The 23,105-nt window shown below is 39.6% G+C and overlaps 4 protein-coding genes across 4 annotated transcripts; 1 reads left to right on the top strand and 3 right to left on the bottom strand.

The window, feature by feature from the left end:
• Positions 1–1,771: 1,771 nt before the first annotated feature.
• LOC132864014 (hemoglobin embryonic subunit alpha-like) lies at positions 1,772–2,516 on the bottom strand. Its single transcript, XM_060897200.1, has 3 exons — positions 2,350–2,516; positions 2,052–2,259; positions 1,772–1,929 (listed from the first exon to the last, which is right to left on the bottom strand). Exons 1-3 carry the CDS (start codon positions 2,442–2,444, stop codon positions 1,801–1,803), a joined length of 432 nt encoding a protein of 143 aa, XP_060753183.1. The 5' UTR covers positions 2,445–2,516; the 3' UTR covers positions 1,772–1,800.
• Positions 2,517–4,896: 2,380 nt separating this feature from the next.
• LOC132863994 (hemoglobin subunit beta-like) lies at positions 4,897–5,819 on the top strand. The gene is made up of 3 exons (XM_060897133.1): positions 4,897–5,201; positions 5,309–5,531; positions 5,676–5,819. The coding sequence occupies exons 1-3, from the start codon at positions 5,110–5,112 to the stop codon at positions 5,802–5,804; spliced, it is 444 nt and encodes a 147-aa protein (XP_060753116.1). The 5' UTR covers positions 4,897–5,109; the 3' UTR covers positions 5,805–5,819.
• Positions 5,820–7,695: 1,876 nt separating this feature from the next.
• LOC132864017 (hemoglobin embryonic subunit alpha-like) lies at positions 7,696–8,374 on the bottom strand. The gene is made up of 3 exons (XM_060897204.1): positions 8,277–8,374; positions 7,979–8,186; positions 7,696–7,859 (listed from the first exon to the last, which is right to left on the bottom strand). The coding sequence occupies exons 1-3, from the start codon at positions 8,369–8,371 to the stop codon at positions 7,731–7,733; spliced, it is 432 nt and encodes a 143-aa protein (XP_060753187.1). The 5' UTR covers positions 8,372–8,374; the 3' UTR covers positions 7,696–7,730.
• Positions 8,375–21,105: 12,731 nt separating this feature from the next.
• On the bottom strand, positions 21,106–22,313 carry LOC132837633 (uncharacterized). Its single transcript, XM_060857402.1, has 4 exons — positions 22,241–22,313; positions 21,861–22,190; positions 21,576–21,752; positions 21,106–21,240 (listed from the first exon to the last, which is right to left on the bottom strand). Exons 1-4 carry the CDS (start codon positions 22,311–22,313, stop codon positions 21,122–21,124), a joined length of 699 nt encoding a protein of 232 aa, XP_060713385.1. The 3' UTR covers positions 21,106–21,121.
• Between the last annotated feature and the right edge of the window lie 792 nt (positions 22,314–23,105).

Raw genomic sequence — 23,105 nt, 5'->3', positions numbered from 1 at the left:
TTTTATGGTGCCTGTACACGTGAGATTTCAAGCCCGCGTGTTTTTGAAACTTTCGATTACAGTTATGTATGCAGCAACGGAATGCACAATTTGAGACATGACTGTGTATTCTCATGTGTTTCACGTAAGTCGCAGGGGTAGCACATGTTTCCCCACAGAAATGACAAGGAAACATAATGCAAAGGACAGCAGGAACAATATCTAACAAATTACTGATGCATTCGAGTCGCGCTCAAAAGATAAAATGCCTGACGAAAGTGCAAGATGATTTGACGTTAGATTTTATTTAATGAGCACATTCACAGTAATCTGCCGATAATTATAGCCTATAACCATTCACTATAAACTAGCATAAAATAAACCTGTCTTTCCAACTACGGGTACACGTACAGAGCTTGACAATGTAAAGTTAAACTGAGGTAAAATGTCACAAGCATATCTCTTGTATTTGAACGTTAACGTTACCCGATCACAATTATGGAAAGTATCAAGCCCCTAACGGCTAAGGACTTGACCGAATCTTTACGGCATGCTTTTTAGAAAGCAATACCAATAAAACAGTGAGTAACATATGGTGTAATCAACCGTTAAATTGTAAAATAATACGAAAATCTAATTCGAGAGTCGAGTTTGCAGATTTTTGGTCAAATAAGCAGAATAAAAGTGAACTCTTACCTGTTAACAACACGATGGCAGATTTCAGGCAGTATGTGGTGTCGCACACCGGGAGAGTTGCGCAGGTCCGCGCTGCTTCGCTCCAGAGCTTTGAATTTCACAATTTTCGGAATCAGTCCGCGGCAAACAATTATGAGGACGGTCTATGTTTTGACTGATCCCTTACCAACATATTTTCATGACTTTATTTTTAGAAATACATTTCAACACACATTATATTCAACGGATATATTTTGCGATACCACAAATCAGGTGAATTTGCACAAAATAGAAAATATTGTGATTCAGTAACCATTTGTCCTTCTAACATATTTTAAATGTACCGGTTAGATAAAAAGTCTTGCCTATAAGTTAAAAGATTGGCAGACTTTTACTAACTATTGCTTTCTCTGATTAAAACATTTTAAATTCCCATGTAATATTTATTATAATATAATATTAAAGATATGACAAACATAGAAAAGGTGCAAACTACCTCGTGGTGATAATCCACGTCGTACAAATCAAAAAATATGATATAATACCGTTAAAATAACAGTGAAATACTTCCCACAATGAAAAAAAAAGCCTTCCCACAATGCACTGCAAAAAACGGCAATCTACTGATATTTCATGAAAACAGCAATTTGCTGTTAAATTTCTATGTAAATTTACAGAAATTTTTTACAGTGTATTTTCTGTGTAATTTCATCAGTGCACTTACATAGAGAGTCAATGGGGCTGTAGTCATTAGGGGACAGGGCTAAGTATATCTCAGTGTCATCTGCATAGCTGTGGTAAGCAATTTGGTTCTTTTTGATGTGGTGGTTGGGCGGAAAACAGGGCCTAAGCCAGCCTTGCTCTTTCATGTTGTTTTTTATAAACCATTGTTTAAGACAAGTGTATGTAATAAAAGGATAACATGAAAGGTTTCCACGTTCAGTAAAATCATCATTATTGAATGCATTCATCAACTTCTTTTTGACTTATAGGTCTAATATGAACACTCATTGAACAAAACTTCAGAGAAGACACATAGCATAGTGTTACTTTTGATGAGGCCAAAATCATTTTGGCTTTTATTTAGATCAGTCAAGAACATAAAAAAACATTTGCATGTCTCTGTTCTGTTGCCTGCAGAGCTTCTTATCTGTACTTCTCAGAGAGAGCCAGGGACAAAGCAGCGAGAAACTTATCCATAGACACATGCACCTCAGGAGTAAATTGAGTGGGGAACAGGATGGCCAGAACCACCAGCAAATTGTGGGAGAGGATCTACAAGGAAAGGAAAAAACAACTACATTAAACAACATGTTGTGGAACAAGATTTACATATGGGTAAAAAACACACTAAAATATTATAGAGGAAATAGTATTAAATATTAAGTTTAATTTACCTTGAAGTTGGCGGGGTCAACACGCAGCTGGAAAGCGTGCAGCTCGCTTAGGTTGAGCAACCCATTGGTCAGGTCATCGATTTTGTTCACAGCCTCTGCCACACCAGAGACAACAGTCTTTCCGTGCTTCTTCACTTGGGGTGAGTCAAGGCTCAAGTCACTCCAATGGGAAAAGTAGGTTTTGGTCTGAGGGTAAACAGTCAGCATCCTGTGTAGAAACATTGTACGGAGTGAGTCCTCAGTATCAGAAGAGGAATTGAAATGAATACCAAAAGGAGAGAATTGATCAAGCACCTACCTGTACAGAGCTTGTCTACCGATTTCTTCAGCCTGTGAGGAGATCGTGGCCCAGAAGGCTTTGACGGCGGCTTTGTCCTTGACAGAGAGACTCATGGTTTCGTAGTGGTGTGGAAGAAAACTTCTGTAGACTCTCTGAGAAACGAATCAGCCTTTTATACAACGACCCCAAGCTGGCACACCCGAGACCCACCAATTTAAAAACGAGATTAGACAGAGCTTCTGCTGCTTGTAATAGATAATTGTCAAGCCTGATAGGAAACAAAGTGCTAATCGCTAACTGATATTTTACCCCCAAAATTAAAAATTTTCTAATCAGGGCAGAAAACAAATTACAAATTAAATAACAAATGAAGTGATTGTACATAAAGACAGGAAACAACATAATATGACCCATTACTTCAGGGTTGTTGTTGTTTTTTTATTGATCATATATGACATAAAAACAAATTTAATGTAAAATCTGCACCACTGTTGGGACTGTATTTATATATGTATTTTACAGAGGTGGGAGTAAGTCATACATGAGCAAATCACAAGTAAGTCTCAAGTCTTAACCTTCAAGTCTCAAGCAAGTCCGAGTCAGTTTTTGTGAGATTCAAGTCAAGTCAATCAAGTCTCTGCTTTATGTCAAGCAATTCAAGTCAAGTCATAGCTTGAGTCAAGCAAGTCACTGGCAAGTCATACATATGTTTGATGATTTAACTAAATGTATATATTAAACAAAGTTAAATCTACAGTATTTACGGACTATGGGAGTTTTATTTGCAACAAAAAATTGATTATATGCCTTTATTTTTAAAAGGTGTCCACATACAGGTGAGTTGTAAATACAATAAAAGTACAATACAATCAATAAAAATGAAAACTACAAAGCCTAAGATGTAAATGTAACTGAAATAAGGCCAACATAAAAGCATGAAAAGTTTCAATATGCCTCAAACATGGCAGAAGACCATGGAAATGTATATATAAAAAAGTACAATGTTTTCTATGCAACCAAATGGCATTTTTTGAACAGACATTCCCTTTTAATGGGACATGAACACATCCTTAAATTAGATCCTTACTTTTTAACAACAGAATAACAACAACAATCAGTGACGTCAATCAAAAAAAACGTAAATTTATGAATCACACAAACCTTGAAGTGAATAAACTATTGGAGAGAGAGAGAGAGAGAGAGAGAGAGAGAGAGAGAGAGAGAGAGAGAGATGATTGGAGTGATTGTAATTTATTAATAAATGGGAAATTAAATTAAAGGGAAATTTATACAGGTTTGTAACATCATGAGGGTGAGAAAATGATGACAGAATTTTCATTTTTGGGTGAACTATCCCTTTAAATTGAATGTGTGTGCGTGTGCATGTGAGACAAGAATATGGCTGTGCTTGCAACTCTAAGGTTTTTTATTTTTAGATTTATATGTAGGGTTTTATATATATATATATATATATATATATATATATATATATATATATATATATATATATATATATATATATATATATATATATGTGCATCCCCATAAACGATCCATACGCTTTTCACTCAAAGCCTAACACTGAAGACCAATTATAAGTGCTATTGCAAAAAAGCTGACATTTCCACATAAACAGTGACCAACCATTTACACTACATTGCACTTGCAAAAAATTAATTTTGATAGAACTTTGTCACTCAATTGTGAGCGATGTGGTCGCATTATCAGCCCACCATGGCTGAATACACGTTCAACAGGTGCACTTGATGCACGGATGGCCATAACTCTTACCGCTACCTTGAACAAAGAGAGGAGGGTGTCTGTTCATAGCCCAAAACTGCAGGGAGTCCTGTCCATCACAAATGTCCAAATAGTGGTTAAACTGAATAAGGGGACTGGAACTTGCATACTGCTGTTCTTCTCTTCTCATCTTGCACAAAATCCCAGTGCCCGAACTTAATAGTAGCGCCTTCCATGTTTCGTCACGACTGTTAATGTTTATTAGTTAGTGCGCGCTCTCATAGAATATATGAGAAGCCAAGAATATATTGTTGTTACACAGCATGTGATATAATATGAATTCCGAAGTATTTGGGATAGTTTATAAATTTCTATTATTTTACGCTTTTTCTTCCTTACATTAAAGAAATCCTGGTTTACTTTATATAAAGACTGACTGAAAGCCATTTGTAATAACATGTTGGCCGAGTTTCCAAAATCATCTCAACGCAAAGATTATTGTTAAAAGGCTTTTTCTAGTTAAGATTCCTTTCCGCACTTCACCAAACTTCAATTTTCAGTGATGGAAACAGTTGAACAAATGTTAGTAATTGATATTCAATATTTTACAATTAGACCATCTTTTCTAAAATTCAGTATGAACAGATTAAGTAAAAACCACAGTAAGCCATTAAAATACTGATATTAAAATAAATATCTTTATTTCTTGATCCAATATTAAATCACCACACCGTGCTTGGTCATTTAGGTCACGTTCTAAAATACGCGCATAATATAAACTTAAAACGTACTTTTAACTCATTTAAAACGTGTTCCTGCTGTCGAACTTATGTATGCTGTTTATGTATCATAAATCTGTGAAATATATTTAGAACCGAAAAGGACCGATTCATATCTAATCAATATTGTTCAGACTGTCAGAGTGAACACACCCCATCAGATGTTTGTAGTCAGGTCTTGGGAGGTGCCGTCAAATGCATATATAAGCGGCCTAAAAAGACTTCATCAGAACATTCAGAACCTCCAAAAGCCAGCAACATGGTTGAGTGGACAGATTTCGAGCGCGCTACCATCCAGGACATCTTTTCTAAGATCGATTACAAGACTGTCGGTCACCAGGCGCTGGCAAGGTACAATCATTTTAATATGTATTACCTGACTTAAAGAAATGGTTAAATACATAAATGACTTAAGGAGTGATTATAAAACTTATGAGTGATTTTTAAATGTTTCTCAGGTGTCTGGTCGTGTACCCATGGACCCAGAGGTATTTCGCTAGCTTTGGAAACTTGTATAACGCCGCTGCCATCGTGGGAAATCCCAGGGTTGCTGCTCACGGCTTGACGGTAATGCAAGGGCTGGAGAAAGCGGCCAAGAACATGGACGACATTAAGGGCACTTACGCCGAGTTGAGTGTGCTGCACTCTGAACAACTACACGTGGATCCCGAAAACTTCAGGGTGAGTCTGATTTGATTTATTTATAAACCATTAGTCCTAATTCTGTTAGTTTCATTTATTGTCAGTTTATCACTCTGTCTACATGAATCATCCGTTCTATACTTTAACCTGTGTTCATTCTTTCTGCTCTGTTTCCTCCTGTAGCTGTTGGCTGACAGCATTACCATTGTAGTCGCCTCTGTCCTGGGTGCTAGTTTCACAGCTGAAGTGCAGGCAGCTCTGCACAAGTTCCTGGCTGTCGTTGTCTCCGCACTCGGAAAACAGTACCACTAAATGCTGCATGTGCTTTGTTCTGTGTTTTCTGCGTTTTCACGACAAGAGATCATTAGCAGACATTTTGTTTATTTTCTGCGTTGACGTCAAACATTGTCGGTTAATGCAAATAAATGTTTAAATAATTAATATCTGGTCATCTATTGTGATTCTTTATAAACTGTTTATTTCCTTATTTGATTATTTCCATTCAATATTTGTTCTTTTTAATTAAATTCTTTAGGTTATGTACTAAAATAATTCATGCATAGATAATAATCCTAAAGTTTACATTTTCCTTAGTTTGTCCAACGAAATGTTATATTATTTATCAAGCGCTTAAGAAGCTAAAACAAACAAACAAACAAACAAACAAACAAACAAACAAAGAAACAAAAAAACATTGGTTTTTATATATTGGCAGAGTGAGCTTCATGTGGGTAGGGAAAGGTTGGTTCTGCAATGGCCTTTTTGGAGGATCTTTATGTAATAAACCCAAATCTTTAAATATACATTTTCACATATAATTATGATAAAGTAATATAAATTATAATATTTAATATACAATTCAAGACTTTAGAATAAAATAAATACAATAAGCTCAGTGTTTATTGCAGTAGAAAAAGCGGTCTATCATTGACACCCTTCACAAGGAGGCAACAAACACAAAAAAGTAAGCCACAAATATTCATTGCCAAAGAAGCTGGCTGTTCACAGAGTGCTGTATCCAAGGATGTTAACAGAAAGGTGAGTGGAAGGAAAAAGTGTGATAAAGTGAATTAAGATAAAAGATGCACAACCAACCAAGAGACCAAAAAATGCAGATGAGCTGAAGGCTACTGTCAAAGAAACTTGGGCTTCCATACCACCTCATCAGTGCCACAGACTGATCACCTCCATGCCACGTCGAATTGAGACAGTAATTAAAGCAAAAGAAGCCCCAACCTAGTATTGAGTACATATAGAGTAAATGAACATACTTTCCAGAAGGCCAACAAATCACTAAAAATGTTTTTTTATTGGTCCTATAAAGTAATCTAATTTCTTGAGATAGTGAATTGGTGGGTTTTTGTAAAACATGAGTCAAAATCATCACAATTAAAAGAACCAAAGACTTAATCTACTTCAGTGTATGTGTACTGAATTTATATAATACACGAGTTTCACTGTTTGAGTTGAATTTCTGGAATAAATGAACCTTTCTATGAGATTCTAATTTATTGAGATGCACCTGTATGTTTCATACCTGTCTGCTTCTGCCAGTAACCATCCATCCGTATCGTTTATATTTTAAATTTTTTTAAAAATATTAAAAAAATATATTAAAAAAATTTAGAGATGGCAATCATGAGAACAAAAGTACAAAGTAGTACAAAAGTACTTGAGGAACATGTAAACTTGGGGGCAGCAGGAATCAAATCCCCAACGCTGCATGTGCGAAGCAAACGTGCTAAGAACTAATTCTCTATTCACATATTATAATAAAATATGATTGACATTTTCTCAGAATAATAGACTTGTGGAACAGTCCATATGACACAAGGCTCTTTAATTTATTTTAGGTGAATTACCACTTTTACAGACCTGCCAAACACATATAAAAATATAATGGCTCTGCAGCTTTACTGAAAGGTTCCAAAATAAAATAGGGTTCCACGGTCAGTAAATTAATTTACAATATGCACACAGATTCATTGTTAATCTCATGCCTAATGTTCTGAAAACAGCTCTATTTTCCTTGTCTCGTCACATTGCCAATAACGGAACAGAATTCCATAAACTTCTTTTTGGCCAATAGGTCTAATATAAAAACGCATTCAACAAAGGCTCAGAGAAGACACATAACATACATGTCATAAACATTTTGGCTTTTATTTAGATCAATTCAGGACATAAAAAGACATATTGTGCATTTGCATGTCTCTGTTCTGTTGCCTGCAGAGCTTCTTATCTGTACTTCTCAGAGAGAGCCAGGGACAAAGCAGCGAGAAACTTATCCATAGACACATGCACCTCAGGAGTAAAGTCAGTGGGGAACAGGATGGCCAGAACCACCAGCAAATTGTGGGAGAGGATCTACAAGGAAAGGAAAAAACAACTACATTAAACATGTTGTGGAACAGGATTTACATATGGGTAAAAAACACACTAAAATATTATAGAGGAAATAGTATTAAATATTAAGTTTAATTTACCTTGAAGTTAGCGGGGTCAACACGCAGCTGGAAAGCGTGCAGCTCGCTTAGGTTGAGCAACCCATTGGTCAGGTCATCGATTTTGTTCACAGCCTCTGCCACGCCAGAGACAACAGTCTTTCCGTGCTTCTTCACTTGGGGTGAGTCAAGGCTCAAGTCACTCCAATGGGAAAAGTAGGTTTTGGTCTGAGGGTAAACAGTCAGCATCCTGTGTAGAAACATTGTACAGAGTGAGTCCTCGGTATCAGAAGAGGAATTGAAATGAATACCAAAAGGAGAGAATTGATCAAGCACCTACCTGTACAGAGCTTGTCTACCGATTTCTTCAGTCTGTGAGGAGATCGTGGCCCAGAAGGCTTTGACGGCAGCTTTGTCTTTGGTAGAGAGACTCATGGTTTCGTAGTGGTGTGGAAGAAAACTTCTGTAGACTCTCTGAGAAACGAATCAGCCTTTTATACAACGACCCCAAGCTGGCACACCCGAGACCCACCAATTTAAAAAGGAGATTAGACAGAGCTTCTGCTGCTTGTAAAAGATAACTGTCAAGCCTGATAGGAAACAAAGTGCTAATCGCTAACTGATATTTTACCCCCAAAATTAAAAATTGTCTAATCAGGGCAGAAAACAAATTACACAAATTAATGAAAGCAGAATGTTAATTTATAATAATAATAATAATAATAATAATAATAATAATAATAATAATAATAATAATAATAATTGTGTTTGACTTTATATATGCTCAGTTTCTGAGAAAATAAAACTGAGTATGCGAGAATTTTTACTGAAATAAATGTAATTGATTCAAAAATATTGAATAGAAATGAAATAATATTTTGTAAATTATACGCGTAAAGGGTCACGTTATTAATCGCAGTAAAAAATACAAAATAAATATTAATGTTTCTTCATCATTCACATTCTTTGATTTTTTCCCGAATTACTATCAACATAATGATTTTCTATTATCAGTTCGATTGAATACATTTTTTGTAATTAAACATAGGGGATGTTGTGAAGCCTGCCAAGAATATGTTGCTATTTCAGTCTAAATATGTTATCAGCAGAAGGTTTTCATGGGCGTGACCTCTAAAAATATATTCCAGGCTCTTCCTGTTCACTCACTGCAGCTAGTGTCAGAAGATTACACTGTGTACTGTAATGCTAATTCAGATTGCTAAAATATATTTAACCAACATTATCTAATATAATACAACATTTTTAAAGTTATTATTGTTGGTACACAACATCTGATCTGCAGTGAATTCACTTTTCAGTGTATGCTTTCTCTGCGCTAATGAAATCTTAAACCTCAAAAAGATTGCTGAAATATAATTAACCAACATTATCTCATATAATACAACATTTTCTTTCGTTTTCTAAACTTCCAAATTTATATTTATGGATTAAGAATATACTGTACACAGTATGTGGTATACGCTGAATTTAGATAAATTAGGGTTGTTTTTGAATGTCTAACTTTGTATGCTTTCTTTTCGTTCATTAATCTAAATTCCCCAGTCATTGTAAATGAAGGTATAAATAAGTATGAAATATTTATATAGATAAATTAGATTAATAAAAATAGGTTATTGTTAATTGTTAAAATATGTCAATAAAATGTATATAAAGTGCCACGGAGTGTAAACATATGAGTAATAAAATATATGAAGAAACACATTCTGTGGTATACAGAGAATGTAAACCTATAGGTTCTGTGTATAAAATGTCTAACCAGATTGCTGTGATCCTTCAGTTTATGTGTATGTGCTTGTTCAGAAGCCTGACAGTATTTAGCTCCCGTATGGTCCTGGCAACACGTTCTCACTCCCAACTCGTCACATATGGACGTTTGGTCAGGATCCCCTGGAGTCACATTTTGACGCATGGGTATCCCTTTAGCGTCATTTTTCAACGTGCAGGGGAACCATAGACTTCTGTAGATCTCTGAACCGGAACCTGCGGCGTTGAAATGTGACGTGTTGGGGAATCAGACTGCAGTCCGTTTTGTCTTATGAACTGGATCGGGACTACGATAAATAAGAATAAAAAAAATAGCTTGCTATAAATTAATTATGGCAGGGCTACTCAATCCAGGTCGTGTTTTTATTCACGCCTCTAAAACTGCCTCTTTCTCACCAACTACCTGCATGTCTTCCCTCACCACGTTTATTCTATTTATTTATTTATTTATTTATTTATTTATTTATTTATTTATTCATTCATTAGGACATTTTTATTATTTATTTATTTATTTATTTGGACTTTTTTTTATTATTTATTTATTTATTTATTTATTTATTTATTTGTTGATTAATAAATTCATCAGTGGCGCTGACGTCATTGTATGGAGATCCCATGCTCCATTGCGATTTTCCACTCGGTAAGTAGAACAGTTCATTAATATAATTGGGAACAATACCTATAATTTTTGGAACAAAAACTGTTCAATCAGGAGAAGAAGATGAGTTTAGAAGCTGTAGAAGTGAAAGGTAGCAGTTTCGTGATGCAGTAAATCACAGCAGACATTATAAAAATAGAACTTGCTGCACCAAATGTGTAGTAGGTAGGCTAATATAGCTAATTACATTCAAGTTTGTTTATTTATTTTTCCACATTTAATCATGCAAGGAAATAGAGGAGATTGTATGATATTTGGAAATTGTGTGTTTTAAGTTACCAAACTGGCAGTAGCACTTTAATACCTTAGCCATTTAGAAATGTTCAGATGAGGAACAGTGTTGCCAGATTGGTGTGTTTTCTACTAATTGTTCACAAATCCACACAAAAAACTCTAGTAAATACACAAATCTTAGCAATAACAATACAAATTAATTTTGACAATTAATTAATGAAAAAAACCCAAAAATACTGTGGAGCATCACATATTTACAATATGATAAAGCAAATTAAGTGTTCTTGTCTAAAGAAGGTTGTGTTAGGGTTAGTCATCTAGGGTTAGGGTTAGGGTGTTCAGGGGTCACCAACATGGTGCCCGCATTCAGCAGGTAGTCCGCAAGGACCACATGAGTAGCCCGCTTTTTTAAAAATATCTGTTTCCTACTTTGTTAAATCATTGTTGATAATTATTATGAGAAATCATTAACATGATCAGTGTCTTCACATAGATGATTATTAATAATAACATATAATAAAAGGAAAATTGAACAAATTTATTATTTCAGATCAAACTGAAAACTGTGTGTATCAAGCTGGTAGCCCTTCACATTAATCGGTACCCAAGAAGCAGCTCTCAGTTTCAAAAAGGTTGGTGACCCCTGGTGTAGGTCATCTAGGGTTAGGGTGTAGGTCATCCGCCAACACTGATGAAGAAAAAATTGGAAAAAATGTAAGGTTTTCAATTCTGAATTCTAAATCTTTTTTTTTTCTCTCATCAGGTCCTTCAGATTTGCCAGCTTCAAACATTCCTCTTTTATTTTAATCCCCCCACCGCACACACACACACAAACACACACACACACACACACACACACACACACACACACACACACACACACACACACACTCACACACAATAGCAAAAGGCTCTTTTAAGAGCCACGTCTGTCTTGTTAACCTGCTCTCCCTCTCTCTCCCTCTCCCTCTCCCTCTCTCTCTCTCTCTCTCTCTCTCTCTCTCTCTCTCTCTCTCTCTCTCTCACTGTTTACATCTGTAGATGTCATATCTGTCTATCTTTCTGTATATTTCTGTGTATATTTCTGTATATTTCTTGTCAAATTATGACTAGGCCAAAATTCAGGCCCTGCCCATCTTGCCAGACTCCCAATCAGGCAAGCAGGAAAACTTGTCATGTCTGCTTTGAAAGTCTGTCCACTAAACAAAAAATAAAAGACAAAGTGGTGTCACTGGATAGGCAGTGGGGACAGTCTGTCATGAAAAGCAGAAATGCTGGGCGTATAATTGATTCTGCCCGTATTGCGGTAAGTAAAAATTCTAGTTTTTCACTTGTTATTTAAAGTGCCTATGTTTGTCATTTAGTGAATATTATAGTCTAGTACCAGTATGATGTGGCCCTCATAAACCTATTTAACTTAGTTTTCTTTGTATGAAATAAAACTTATCTTTATGTTTAAGTTGTGTTAAAGAGAAACAATAAGTTGTGTTCTATGTCAAATAATGAATCAGTCATGTTGGCAATGGTTAAACTTTTTCTCAAGTCAAATGTTCTCTTTTCTCAAATAATAAACTTTATGAAACTGATTAAGGCTCATTTTCTTGCATTGCACTCCATTGAATGACCTTAAAATAAAATTGTTTTATACAGAATGAATGCACTTAATAATGCAGTGGGTTTAACTAATGTGCATGTGTAATGCTTAACTGCTTTTGTTCATTTCAGGTGCGGAAACTTGAGGCAGTGGGTTACAAGCCTATTTTATTTATTGGCAAACAAGATAAAAAGAATTCAAATAGGTGGGTTGCAGACATAATCACCCATCTGCTCCCCACTCCTGTCACAAGAAATTTTTTAAATAAGATGAGGACAGCATATGAATTTATCTTGACTAAGGGTAGGAGCAAGATTTTTGTCCAGAAATAATAATTAGTATTTAAAATACATGTTTTTTGTTTGTTGATATGTACAGATATGAAATTAATGTAAACTTGTATTAAAGCAACCTCCACAGCACAGCAGCTGGACAATGACATCCCCATAGCAAAGCAGCACAAAAGCCCCAGTCAGGAGCAGTGCAACAGTTCCATTTTGGAGTCGGAGAGCCTCACGGTGGAGCAGTCGGAGAGCCTCACGGTGGAGCAGTCGGAGAGCCTCACGGTGGAGCAGTCAGAGAGCCTCACGGTGGAGCAGTCGGAGAGCCTCACGGTGGAGCAGTCGGAGAGCCTCACGGTGGAGCAGTCGGAGAGCCTCACGGTGGAGCAGTCGGTGATCCTCACCGTGCCGCAGTCGGAGAGCCTCACCATGGAGCAGCCGGTGATCCTCATCGTGGAGCAGTCGGAGAGCCTCACCGTGGAGCAGCCGGAAAGCCTTACAAAGAAGTCCGAGACTCTATATACACTCAACCTTGTTTCTCTCTCTTCCCCATGTTCTCCAAATTCTCTCTCTCCTAGCTCCTCTACTACTTCCTCAGCTGTTCTAACTTCACACTCTTCTTCTCCTCCACCTTCACTGCCATGTTCTAGGTCTTTGCAACAGAGGAGGAAAAGGACAAAAACCTTAATCGGTTCACTGGCACCTTCTGCCACCACTGTCTCTCCTCCGTCTTTTATCACCACAGATCTCTCCCTTCCACAGTCTTGTCCTCCAACTGCTCCATCTTCCACCTCCCAGTCCTTGAGTCAGGAGGGCTCATATGTGAAGAAGGGAAGAAAAGGTAAGATTTTTGGCATTGGTGTACTGTAATCCACACTATTAATACATTTGCTCTCTGACAAAGCTGACTTCATGCAAATTAGATTTATTCGGGTCATCAGGTTATTGGTAGCCAATAAACAATATTTTGTTCTTTTTAGTTATTCAGCTGTGTTTACGTGTCCAATGTCCAAGGGCTGTGGTTAATGTCAATCACTGACTTAAACTAAGAGGGCTTTGGAAAACCCAGCCCAGTACATTTTGCTTGATTGACAAAAAGCAGGGGCAAAGTCATTTGGACACAAATGGACAGGACCACAGATCACCTCACAAGTGAAATGATAACTATTAACTTGAGATTCAACTGAAACTTGACATTCATTGCTTAATAAACGTTCTTTTATCATTAAGTAATGATACGATCATTAATGATCGTATCATTACGATCATTAAGGTTGCCGAAAATGTAGTAGGCAGAAGATCTTCCTATTTGATAAAATAACCGGGAAAAGAACAAATGAGGTAAAATGTCTTTTATTAGGCTGCTTGTTTGTCTTAGTGACTGATTCTGGCTTTTAAAGATAATAAAACAATATGTTATATGTCCAATATGTCCAGTGCCCTATCCAGTGACTGCTTAAACAGCTTCAATAATTATTACTTTGTGTGTGTGTGTGTGTGTGTGTAGGGAAAAGCAGAATTGAAAGTCCACTGGTTGCCGTGCACTATGTGGTAAGTCGTGTTTCATTAAAAATGTAACTCCATTGCAATGCTAAGTAGTCTATTTCATGACCAATATGATGTTGGCAAAGTTAAAATGGTGTCTTGCAAGCAGCATGGAAGTTCCTTTTATTTATGTCTGTGGCAAGAGAAATCTCCCTGGTCGTGTAGTTGATCATGGCAAGAATAAAAGCTTCAATAAAAGCTTCTTGACTTGACTTGACTTGACTTGAAATCATCCTCTGAGGTAGATAGAAAACTGATGCAAGTTTTTGCTAGGACATGGGTGATGGTCAGTAGTCTGTACTAAAACTCGAAGACTGAGACTGAATTTCAAATTCTTAAAATATTATTCAATTATTTTGGATACAAATGGGAGAATGATCTACCTCCTGGTGTGGATTAATATATGTAGTTATTAGCAAGAGCCCAGAATTTTGTGATTGAAGTGGACACAATGGATTATACACAATTAGCTGAAGCGTATTTATTCAGGACATTGACCTTCAACATTTACCCAGTAATGCATTACAGTAGTAGTAGTAGTGAATCATGCATGTATAAAATTATTTTTCAGCATTTGAAACACTAAACTTGTCATAATTTAGCAATATTTGTAGAATGGAGAATGCAGTTCTACATGATTTAGAAAGGACTGATTGCAGTCAAACGAGACCTGTGTTCTAAACTGTACTAGATGATGTAATAATACATACATCAAGACTCAAAGTAATAAACTTGCATCTTATTATTTAGGTTTGGACCAATAACTGCTTCCAGTAGTGTCTTGCAATGAAGACCAGAACATTGATGCCAAAATGGATGAGGAAGATTAGAGCAGTGAGAAGGAGAAGAGCAGTGTTAAATATGAAGAACAGGAGAACAATGATGAATAGAAGTACTCACAAGATGCACAAGATGCAAGATGCACTCACTTGAGCTTGATAATCTTGATTTTTGTTCTGTGTTCCAATAACATGTGCACTTATGATACTTTGCAGTGGCAAAACTTGGGATGACACCTGGGAGCCTGCCAGCGAGTTCCAGCATTTTTTGCCTGAGTCTCCAAATACTAACCAGCTTTCAGAATGTCAATTTTGAGGGTTTTGTCATTGTTGTTATTGCTGTACTTCATTAAAGTTTCTGTACAGTGCATACACTCTTTTAGTATTTTTTTTAGTTGTCATTTTAAGCACCTTTTGCATGTTTTCTGAACTGTGTAACAGCCAGGTGGTGTAACATGGCGAGGACATGCTACAAACATGCTGTTATAATGGTTTTCCCAAAGACATGTTTTTTAATGATTTTTGCAGAGCAGTTTTATTATGGGTAAGTTTACATGAACTGTCTCTTATGCCATGCATGAATAAATACCAAAATATAAATATAAAAATATATTTAGTGTTACATATTTCCCATTTACATATTTCTTTTCATATTTCTTTTAGCCTAAAATAGAATATGTTTAATAATAAGAATGATTATTAAAATTAACATATTTTACTAAAACTGATTGCCTTTTACTAAAAGTTATTTGCATACAATTTTATTATGAATGTATTTAAGTTATTTCTAGTTGAGAGAGGATACTTTGACATTTGTTATAATAACAAAAAATATATATATATATATATATATATATATATATATATATATATATATATATATATATATATATATACCCCTCCTCGAACCGCCACCTTATTGTGGTGGAGGGGTTTGCGTGCCTGAATGATCCTAGGAGCTATGTTGTCTGGGGCTTTCTGCCCCTGGTAGGGTCTCCCAAGGCAAACGGGTCCTGGGTGACAGGCCAGACCAAGAGCGGTTCAAATACCCCTTATGAGTGGTTTAAAAACAAGGTCCGTGACGTCGCCCGGTATGGCGCAACCGGGGCCCCACTCTGGAGCCAGGCCCGGGGTTGGGGCTCGCATGCGAGCGCCTGGTGGCCGGGTCTTACCCCACGGGGCCCGGCCGGGCTCAGCCCGAAGGAGCGACGTGGGGCCGATCTCCTGCGGGCCCACCACCTGCAGGAGGGACCGTAAGGGGCTGGTGCAATGTGGATTGGGTGGCAGTCGAAGGCGGGGGCCTCGGCGACCCAATCCCCGGACACGGAATCTGGCTCTAGGGACATGGAATGTCACCTCGCTGGGGGGAAAGGAGCCTGAGCTGGTGCGGGAGGTTGAGAGATACCGACTAGAGATAGTTGGGCTCGCCTCCACACACAGCTTGGGCTCTGGAACCCAACTCCTTGAGAGAGGCTGGACTCTCTACTACTCTGGAGTTGCCCGCGGTGAGAGGCGGCGGGCTGGTGTGGGCTTGCTCATAGCCCCCCAGCTCAGTGGCCATGTGTTGGAGTTCACCCCGGTGAACGAGAGGGTCGTTTCCCTGCGCCTGCGGGTCGGGGATAGGTCTCTCACTGTTATTTGTGCTTATGGGCCAAATGGCAGTGTAGAGTACCCGACCTTCTTGCCGTCTCTGGAAGGGGTGCTGGAAAGTGCTCCAACCGGGGACTCCATTGTTCTACTGGGGGACTTCAACGCTCATGTGGGCAGCGACAGTGACACCTGGAGGGGTGTGATTGGGAGGAACGGCCCCCCCGACCTGAACTCGAGTGGTGTTCTGTTATTGGACTTCTGTGCTAGTCACAGTTTGTCCATAACGAACACCATGTTCAAGCATAAGGGTGTCCATCAGTACACATGGTACCAGGACACCCTAGGTCGGAGGTCGATGATCGACTTTGTGGTTGTTTCATCTGACCTCCGGCCGTATGTCTTGGACACTCGGGTGAAGAGAGGGGCGGAGCTGTCAACTGATCACCACCTGGTGGTGAGTTGGATCCGATGGCGGGGGAGGAAGTTGGACAGACTTGGCAGACCCAAACGTACTGTGAGGGTCTGCTGGGAACGTTTGACAGAGTCTCCAGTCAGAGAGAACTTCAACTCCCACCTCCGGCAGAGCTTCAACCAGATCCCGAGGGAGGTTGGAGACATTGAGTCCGAGTGGACCATGTTCTCCGCCTCCATTGTCGACGCAGCCACTCGGAGCTGTGGCCGTAAGGTCTCCGGTGCCTGTCGTGGCGGCAATCCCCGAACCCGGTGGTGGACCCCGGAAGTAAGGGATGCCGTCAAGCTGAAGAAGGAGTCCTATCGAGCCTGGTTGGCTCGGGGAACTCCGGAGGCAGCTGATAGGTACCGGAGGGCCAAGCGAGCTTCAGCCCGGGTGGTTGCAGAGGCAAAAACTCGGGTCTGGGAGGAGTTTGGTGAGGCCATGGAGAAGGACTATCGGTTGGCCTCGAAGAAATTCTGGCAAACTGTCCGGCGCCTCAGGAGGGGGAAGCAGTGCCCTGCTCACACTGTTTACAGTGGGAGTGGGAATCTGCTGACTTCGACTGGGGACATCCTCGGACGGTGGAAGGAGTACTTCGAGGTTCTCCTCAACCCCACCGACATGTCTTCCATTGAGGAAGTAGAGGCCGAGGGCTCGGTTGTGGACTCGTCGATCCCCCAAGCTGAGGTCACTGAGGTAGTTGAGAAGCTCCTCAGTGGCAAGGCACCGGGGGTGGATGAGATCCGCCCTGAGTACCTCAAGTCTCTGGATGTTGTGGGGCTGTCTTGGTTGACGCACCTCTGCAACGTCGCATGGAGGCTGGGGACAGTGCCTCTGGACTGGCAGACTGGGGTGGTGGTCCCTCTGTTTAAGAAGGGGGACCGGAGGGTGTGTTCCAACTACAGGGGGATCACACTCCTCAGCCTCCCCGGAAAAGTCTATGCCAGGGTACTGGAGAGGAGAATTCGGCCGATAGTCGAACCTCGGATTCAGGAGGAACAATGCGGGTTTCGTCCCGGTCGTGGAACACTGGACCATCTCTATACCCTCGCCAGGTTGCTGGAGGGTTCATGGGAGTTTGCCCAACCAGTCCACATGTGCTTTGTGGATCTGGAGAAGGCATTCGACTGTGTCCCTCGTGGTGACCTGTGGGGGGTGCTCTGGGAGTATGGGGTCCGGGGCCCTCTGCTAAGGGCTGTCCGGTCCCTATATGACCGGAGCAGGAGTTTGGTTCGCATTGCCGGCAGTAAGTCAGACTTGTTCCCGGTGCATGTTGGACTCCGGCAGGGCTGCCCTTTGTCACCGGTCCTGTTCATTATCTATATGGACAGGATTTCTAGGCGCAGTCGGGGGCCGGAGGGAGTCCGGTTTGGGGACCACAGGATTTCGTCTATGCTTTTTGCAGACGATGTTGTCCTGTTGGCTTCCTCAAATCAGGACCTTCAGCGTGCACTGGGACGGTTTGCAGCCGAGTGTGAAGCGGCGGGGATGAGAATCAGCACCTCCAAGTCCGAGGCCATGGTTCTCAACCGGAAAAGGGTGGCTTGCCCCCTTCAGGTTGGTGGGGAGCTCCTGCCTCAGGTGGAGGAGTTTAAGTATCTTGGGGTCTTGTTCACGAGTGAGGGAAGGATGGGGCGGGAGATCGACAGGCGGATCGGTGCATCTTCTGCAGTGATGCGGTCGATGTACCGGTCTGTTGTGGTGAAGAAGGAGCTGAGCCGCAAGGCGAAGCTCTCTATTTACCAGTCGATCTACGTTCCTACCCTCACCTATGGTCATGAGCTTTGGGTCATGACCGAAAGGACAAGATCCCGGATACAGGCGGCCGAAATGAGTTTCCTCCGCAAGGTGGCTGGGCGCTCCCTTAGAGACAAGGTGAGGAGCTCGGTCACCCGGGAGGAGCTCAGAGTAGAGCCGCTGCTCCTCCACATCGAGAGGAGTCAGCTAAGGTGGCTCGGGCATCTCTTTCGGATGCCTCCTGGACGCCTCCCTGGGGAGGTGTTCCGGGCATGTCCAAACAGGAGGAGGCCCCGGAAAAGACCTAGGACACGCTGGAGGGACTATGTCTCTCGGCTGGCCTGGGAACACCTCGATATTCCCCCGGAAGAGCTGGAGGAAGTGTCTGGGAAGAAGGAAGTCTGGGTGTCCCTGCTTAGACTGCTGCCCCCGCGACCCGGCCCCGGATAAGCGGTTGAAAATGGATGGATGGATGGATATATATATATATATATATATATATATATATATATATATATATATATATATATATATGTATATATATACTTATATTTAAGTATATATATATATATATATGTATATTTATAAGTATTACTACTTATATACCAGAAGCGCATTTGTGAGGTCAGACACTGATGTTGGACAAGAAGGCCTGGATTACAGTCTCTGATCTAATTCATCCCAAATGTGTTCTATCGGGTTGAAGTCAGGACTCTTGTGCAGGACGGTCGAGTTCTTCCACACTAAACTCACTCATCCATGTCTTTATGGATCTTGCTTTCTGCACTTGTGCTCAGTCATGTTGGAACAGGAACGGGCCGTCCCCAATCTGCTCCGACAAAGTAGGTAGCATGAAACTGTCCAAAATGTCTTGGTATGCTGAAGCATTAAGTGTCCCTTTCACTAGAGCTAAGGGGCCGAGCCCAACTACTTAAACACAACCCCACATAATAATCCCCCTCCACCAAACTTTACACTTGGCATAATGCAGACAAGTACCGTTCCCCTGGTAACCCCCAAACCAGGCTTGTCTATAGGATTGCCAGACAGTGAAGCGTAATAAGTCACTCCAGAGAACAAGTCTTCACTGCTCTAGAGTCCAGTGGCGGTGTGCTTTACACCACTGCATCCCATGCTTTGCATTGCACTTGCTGATGTAAGGTTTGGATGCAGCTGCTCGACCATGAAGCTCTCTGTGCACTGTTCTTGAGCTAATCTGAAGGCCACATGAAGTTTGGAGGACTGTCGCTATTGAACCTGCAGATAGTTGATGACCTCTGTGCACTATGTGTCTCAGCATCCTCTGACCCGCTCTGTGGTTTTACATGTTCTATCACTTGGCTGAGTTGCTGTCGTTCCCAATCGCTTACACTTACGCTTAACACCTTTAACAGTTTACTGTGGAATATTTAGTAGTGAGGAAATTATTGCACAGGTGGCATCCTGTCAAGGTACCATGCTGGAATTCACTGAGCTCCTGAGAGCAACCCATTCTTTCACATGATAATTTGCATAATTTGAACACCTGAATAGCAAAACAGCAATATTATAAGCTGCTTATTCCATGTCTATAAACAGGTTTTAACTGTTATACAGTACCCTAATATAGAACACAGGCATGTGGCCACAGTTGTTTTTCCTCAGCCCAGGGATGAAGACCTAAAATTTCATTTAAAGTGTTTAGATGCAAAAGCCTGTAAGTGGTGTTTAAAATTTTCTTCTGAAATGCGCATTTTCTCAGGCTCCTTTGTTCTGTCCATTAATTCCACTTTAATGGCATGAAATGGGTTATTTTTATTGCCATTAAAGTGAATAATCTGAACATAAACATTGGCACCTAAGAAAAATGCTCATTTTATAAAAAAAAAAAAAAAAAAATTCCAAATGGATTAGAGGCTTTTGCTCCAGAACTCTTCATATTTCCAATCTGACTCAAATTTCCTTTGATTATTATTACTCATTAAACTCATGATTATTTAGTGTTATAGTTGGTGGAGGACATTTTGAACTATTTTGTAGACAACTGTATTACTGTACTGGCAAATTTTTTTTTTCTTGGCATATTAACTAATTCTTTTGGCTGTATTTATTCTATATGAGAACTACTGAGTAGTTTTATTCATACCAAAATGTCTTATTTTATAAGCTCAGTAAATATATTTTGCAGCCTAGTACTTTACAACTACAAAGAGCCATGACAAGTAACAAATCATCTAGAGTACAAGTACCTGAAATCTATACTTTAGTACAGTACAGTACTTAGCCTTACAATAACACACTTCATTTCCATCACTGACTGCTTGTATTTCTATGTATGTGAAAAAAAAGACTACACTTTGGTTATATTTATAAAATGACAAAAAGCAGATTTTATTACACACTTTAGATTCATGGCTAAGGTCACTGGTTCACTGTCAAGAAAAAAAAAAGGTTTTTACATTTCATCATACAGTTCATCATCAGAATTTTCAAAGTCACTGTCACTGTCATAGTCATCAGCTGGCGATTTGTTTAAAAAGTTGATGTTCTCAGCTCCAGACAAAACATGCAGGTAACAGTACCCTCATATCTCTGATTTTATGTTGCTTTCTGTGGATGATGCTCTGCAGACCTTTTAAACCTTCTTCACTTAGGCCACATTGTGAATCTTAAAAAGAAAAACAAAATAACATTAACCCTCCATTAGAAACCTTATAAAAAAATCATCATTGTTGTGCATGTTTATTAGGGCTTTTTACTTTAATGATTAGACAGGACATGTCCTATGTAGTTATAGGAATATGCACTAGTCAAAACAGTCAGACTCTTACTAACAGTAAAATAAAGATAAGCTTACAGTTGTGATGGCTGAAATAACTTAACTTATAACATTCTTTCCCAGCTATGGAACTGGAACTGTGTTTTGAGTTCATTATCCAGAAAAAAAAATGGGGCAGCCCTTTGTTTATGCTTATGTTTGTGCCATATATTACAAATTCTTACTTTTCAGACTCTCGCTGGCAAACAAGCAGGACAGTTCTCGGAGGGTCTCTGCACGAGTTGAAAGATATTTCCAATGTTGATTCATCTCTGCAACAACAATTTTCTGCTCCTCCTGAAGTCGCCTTAGTGACATGATGATGTCGAATGCCTTTCTTTTTGTCCTTAAATCAACAGTGTCTGGAATGCATGAGAAAAAATTACGTCATATGGGGTTGCAGATTGACATTTGTGGCATTGTGGCTGATGTGTCATTATGTAAAAGAATTGTCAGACTAGTGTACATACCACTGTGTGGTAGCTGCCATGGCCAAGCTGTCTCACCAGGCAAAATGGTTTCCAAGCACGGAGTTTCTGTTTTTGGAACCATTATGTTGTATTTCTCCACAACCGATGTCAGGATCCCCTTCTCTTCCCTGATCTTGCGGCGGATCCTGGCACGACCTTTGTTGCCATCTGTATCTTTATAGAGACGCTGGGAACGCCTCTTGATACTCGCCACCAGCACCTCAATTCTGCTGGCCAAAGCATCAACATCACTTGTGGTGGTTGTTGTTGTAGCTGAGAAGAAATTACAACAAGAGTAACAATTACAATTAATTACAACTAAATGTATTACTAGTAACATAAATATACACAGTATACACACACACTAGTCATTTCCTCACCGTCTGCCCACTCCTTTACATCATTGACCCAGTCTTCCAATTGGCTCTCTGTCACTGTCAGTGCGACCTTCATGCATTCAGGTTTTGCAACTGGCTTTGCAGAGCTTTCGTGGTCTGAAATGACAAGAAATCACAGATAGTATAAAAACAAACAAATCTTTAAAATACAGGGTTAATTAAAAAAGAAAACTCCAGCCAAGTCACAAGTATTATATTCACAATCAACTTAGATAACTCACGGTCACTGACTCATTCCATGACAATGCTTGAGAACTGAAGCAATGTGTCATGATATCGGTTCATTCATTTTGAATAACCCTTCAAAAATTAATGACATTCATTACTGAGCATCTAAAACTAATTCTACTGATTCTATCTTACCTTCTGATATCGGCGGCTCAGTGCGGTGGCCAAATTGTTGAACTTTTGTTGATTCCAGCGCATGGCCATGAGAGTCAGCATGTCTGTGCGTCCTGCAAACACAGAAAATATCATGTTACCATATTCCCCCTGTAATGATGTAACAAGTGCAGTAGAAGGTCATTTTGCCTGCTTTAGACATGTGTTTTGTGGTCACTGCAATCCTGGATAGGAAAGCATTGCACTGTTCCACCTCTTCTGCTAGTGTTAAACCAGCCCCATCCTGCTCCACTCCATTTTACCTGATTAGGAATGAAAAATAATAATATAATGCTGAGAAAGTTTTGATATTCATTTCCAGATTTTATTAATCTCATAGCAAAGTTCACCTACTTCGCACTTAAAATCATGGTTGGCATGGAATACCGAAAGAAAGGGCTTCATGCTAAGAAGGTGCTGGAGCTCTGGGCAGCTTTTTGCAATTCTTTGGAGGTAAGGCCAATAT

This window comes from Tachysurus vachellii, chromosome 21 (genome assembly GCF_030014155.1).
Source record: "Tachysurus vachellii isolate PV-2020 chromosome 21, HZAU_Pvac_v1, whole genome shotgun sequence".
Classification (NCBI taxonomy): domain Eukaryota; kingdom Metazoa; phylum Chordata; class Actinopteri; order Siluriformes; family Bagridae; genus Tachysurus; species Tachysurus vachellii.
This window is presented reverse-complemented; position numbering and strand designations above follow the sequence as displayed.

Bases quoted from the DNA above. Each gene is read 5' to 3' on its own strand.
- LOC132864014 (XM_060897200.1), bottom strand. From the start codon at position 2,444: ATGAGTCTCTCTGTCAAGGACAAAGCCGCCGTCAAAGCCTTCTGGGCC. The intron at 2,260-2,349 runs GTAGGTGCTTGA...GTTTCTACACAG, and splicing joins GGTAGACAAGCTCTGTACAG to GATGCTGACTGTTTACCCTC. The intron at 1,930-2,051 runs GTAAATTAAACT...CTTTCCTTGTAG, and splicing joins TTGACCCCGCCAACTTCAAG to ATCCTCTCCCACAATTTGCT.
- LOC132863994 (XM_060897133.1), top strand. From the start codon at position 5,110: ATGGTTGAGTGGACAGATTTCGAGCGCGCTACCATCCAGGACATCTTT. The intron at 5,202-5,308 runs GTACAATCATTT...AATGTTTCTCAG, and splicing joins GGTCACCAGGCGCTGGCAAG to GTGTCTGGTCGTGTACCCAT. The intron at 5,532-5,675 runs GTGAGTCTGATT...TTCCTCCTGTAG, and splicing joins TGGATCCCGAAAACTTCAGG to CTGTTGGCTGACAGCATTAC.
- LOC132864017 (XM_060897204.1), bottom strand. From the start codon at position 8,371: ATGAGTCTCTCTACCAAAGACAAAGCTGCCGTCAAAGCCTTCTGGGCC. The intron at 8,187-8,276 runs GTAGGTGCTTGA...GTTTCTACACAG, and splicing joins GGTAGACAAGCTCTGTACAG to GATGCTGACTGTTTACCCTC. The intron at 7,860-7,978 runs GTAAATTAAACT...CTTTCCTTGTAG, and splicing joins TTGACCCCGCTAACTTCAAG to ATCCTCTCCCACAATTTGCT.
- LOC132837633 (XM_060857402.1), bottom strand. From the start codon at position 22,313: ATGAAGGTCGCACTGACAGTGACAGAGAGCCAATTGGAAGACTGGGTC. The intron at 22,191-22,240 runs GTGAGGAAATGA...TTATGTTACTAG, and splicing joins TGTAAAGGAGTGGGCAGACG to TAATACATTTAGTTGTAATT. The intron at 21,241-21,575 runs GTAAGAATTTGT...TTTCTTTTTAAG, and splicing joins TGCCAGCGAGAGTCTGAAAA to ATTCACAATGTGGCCTAAGT.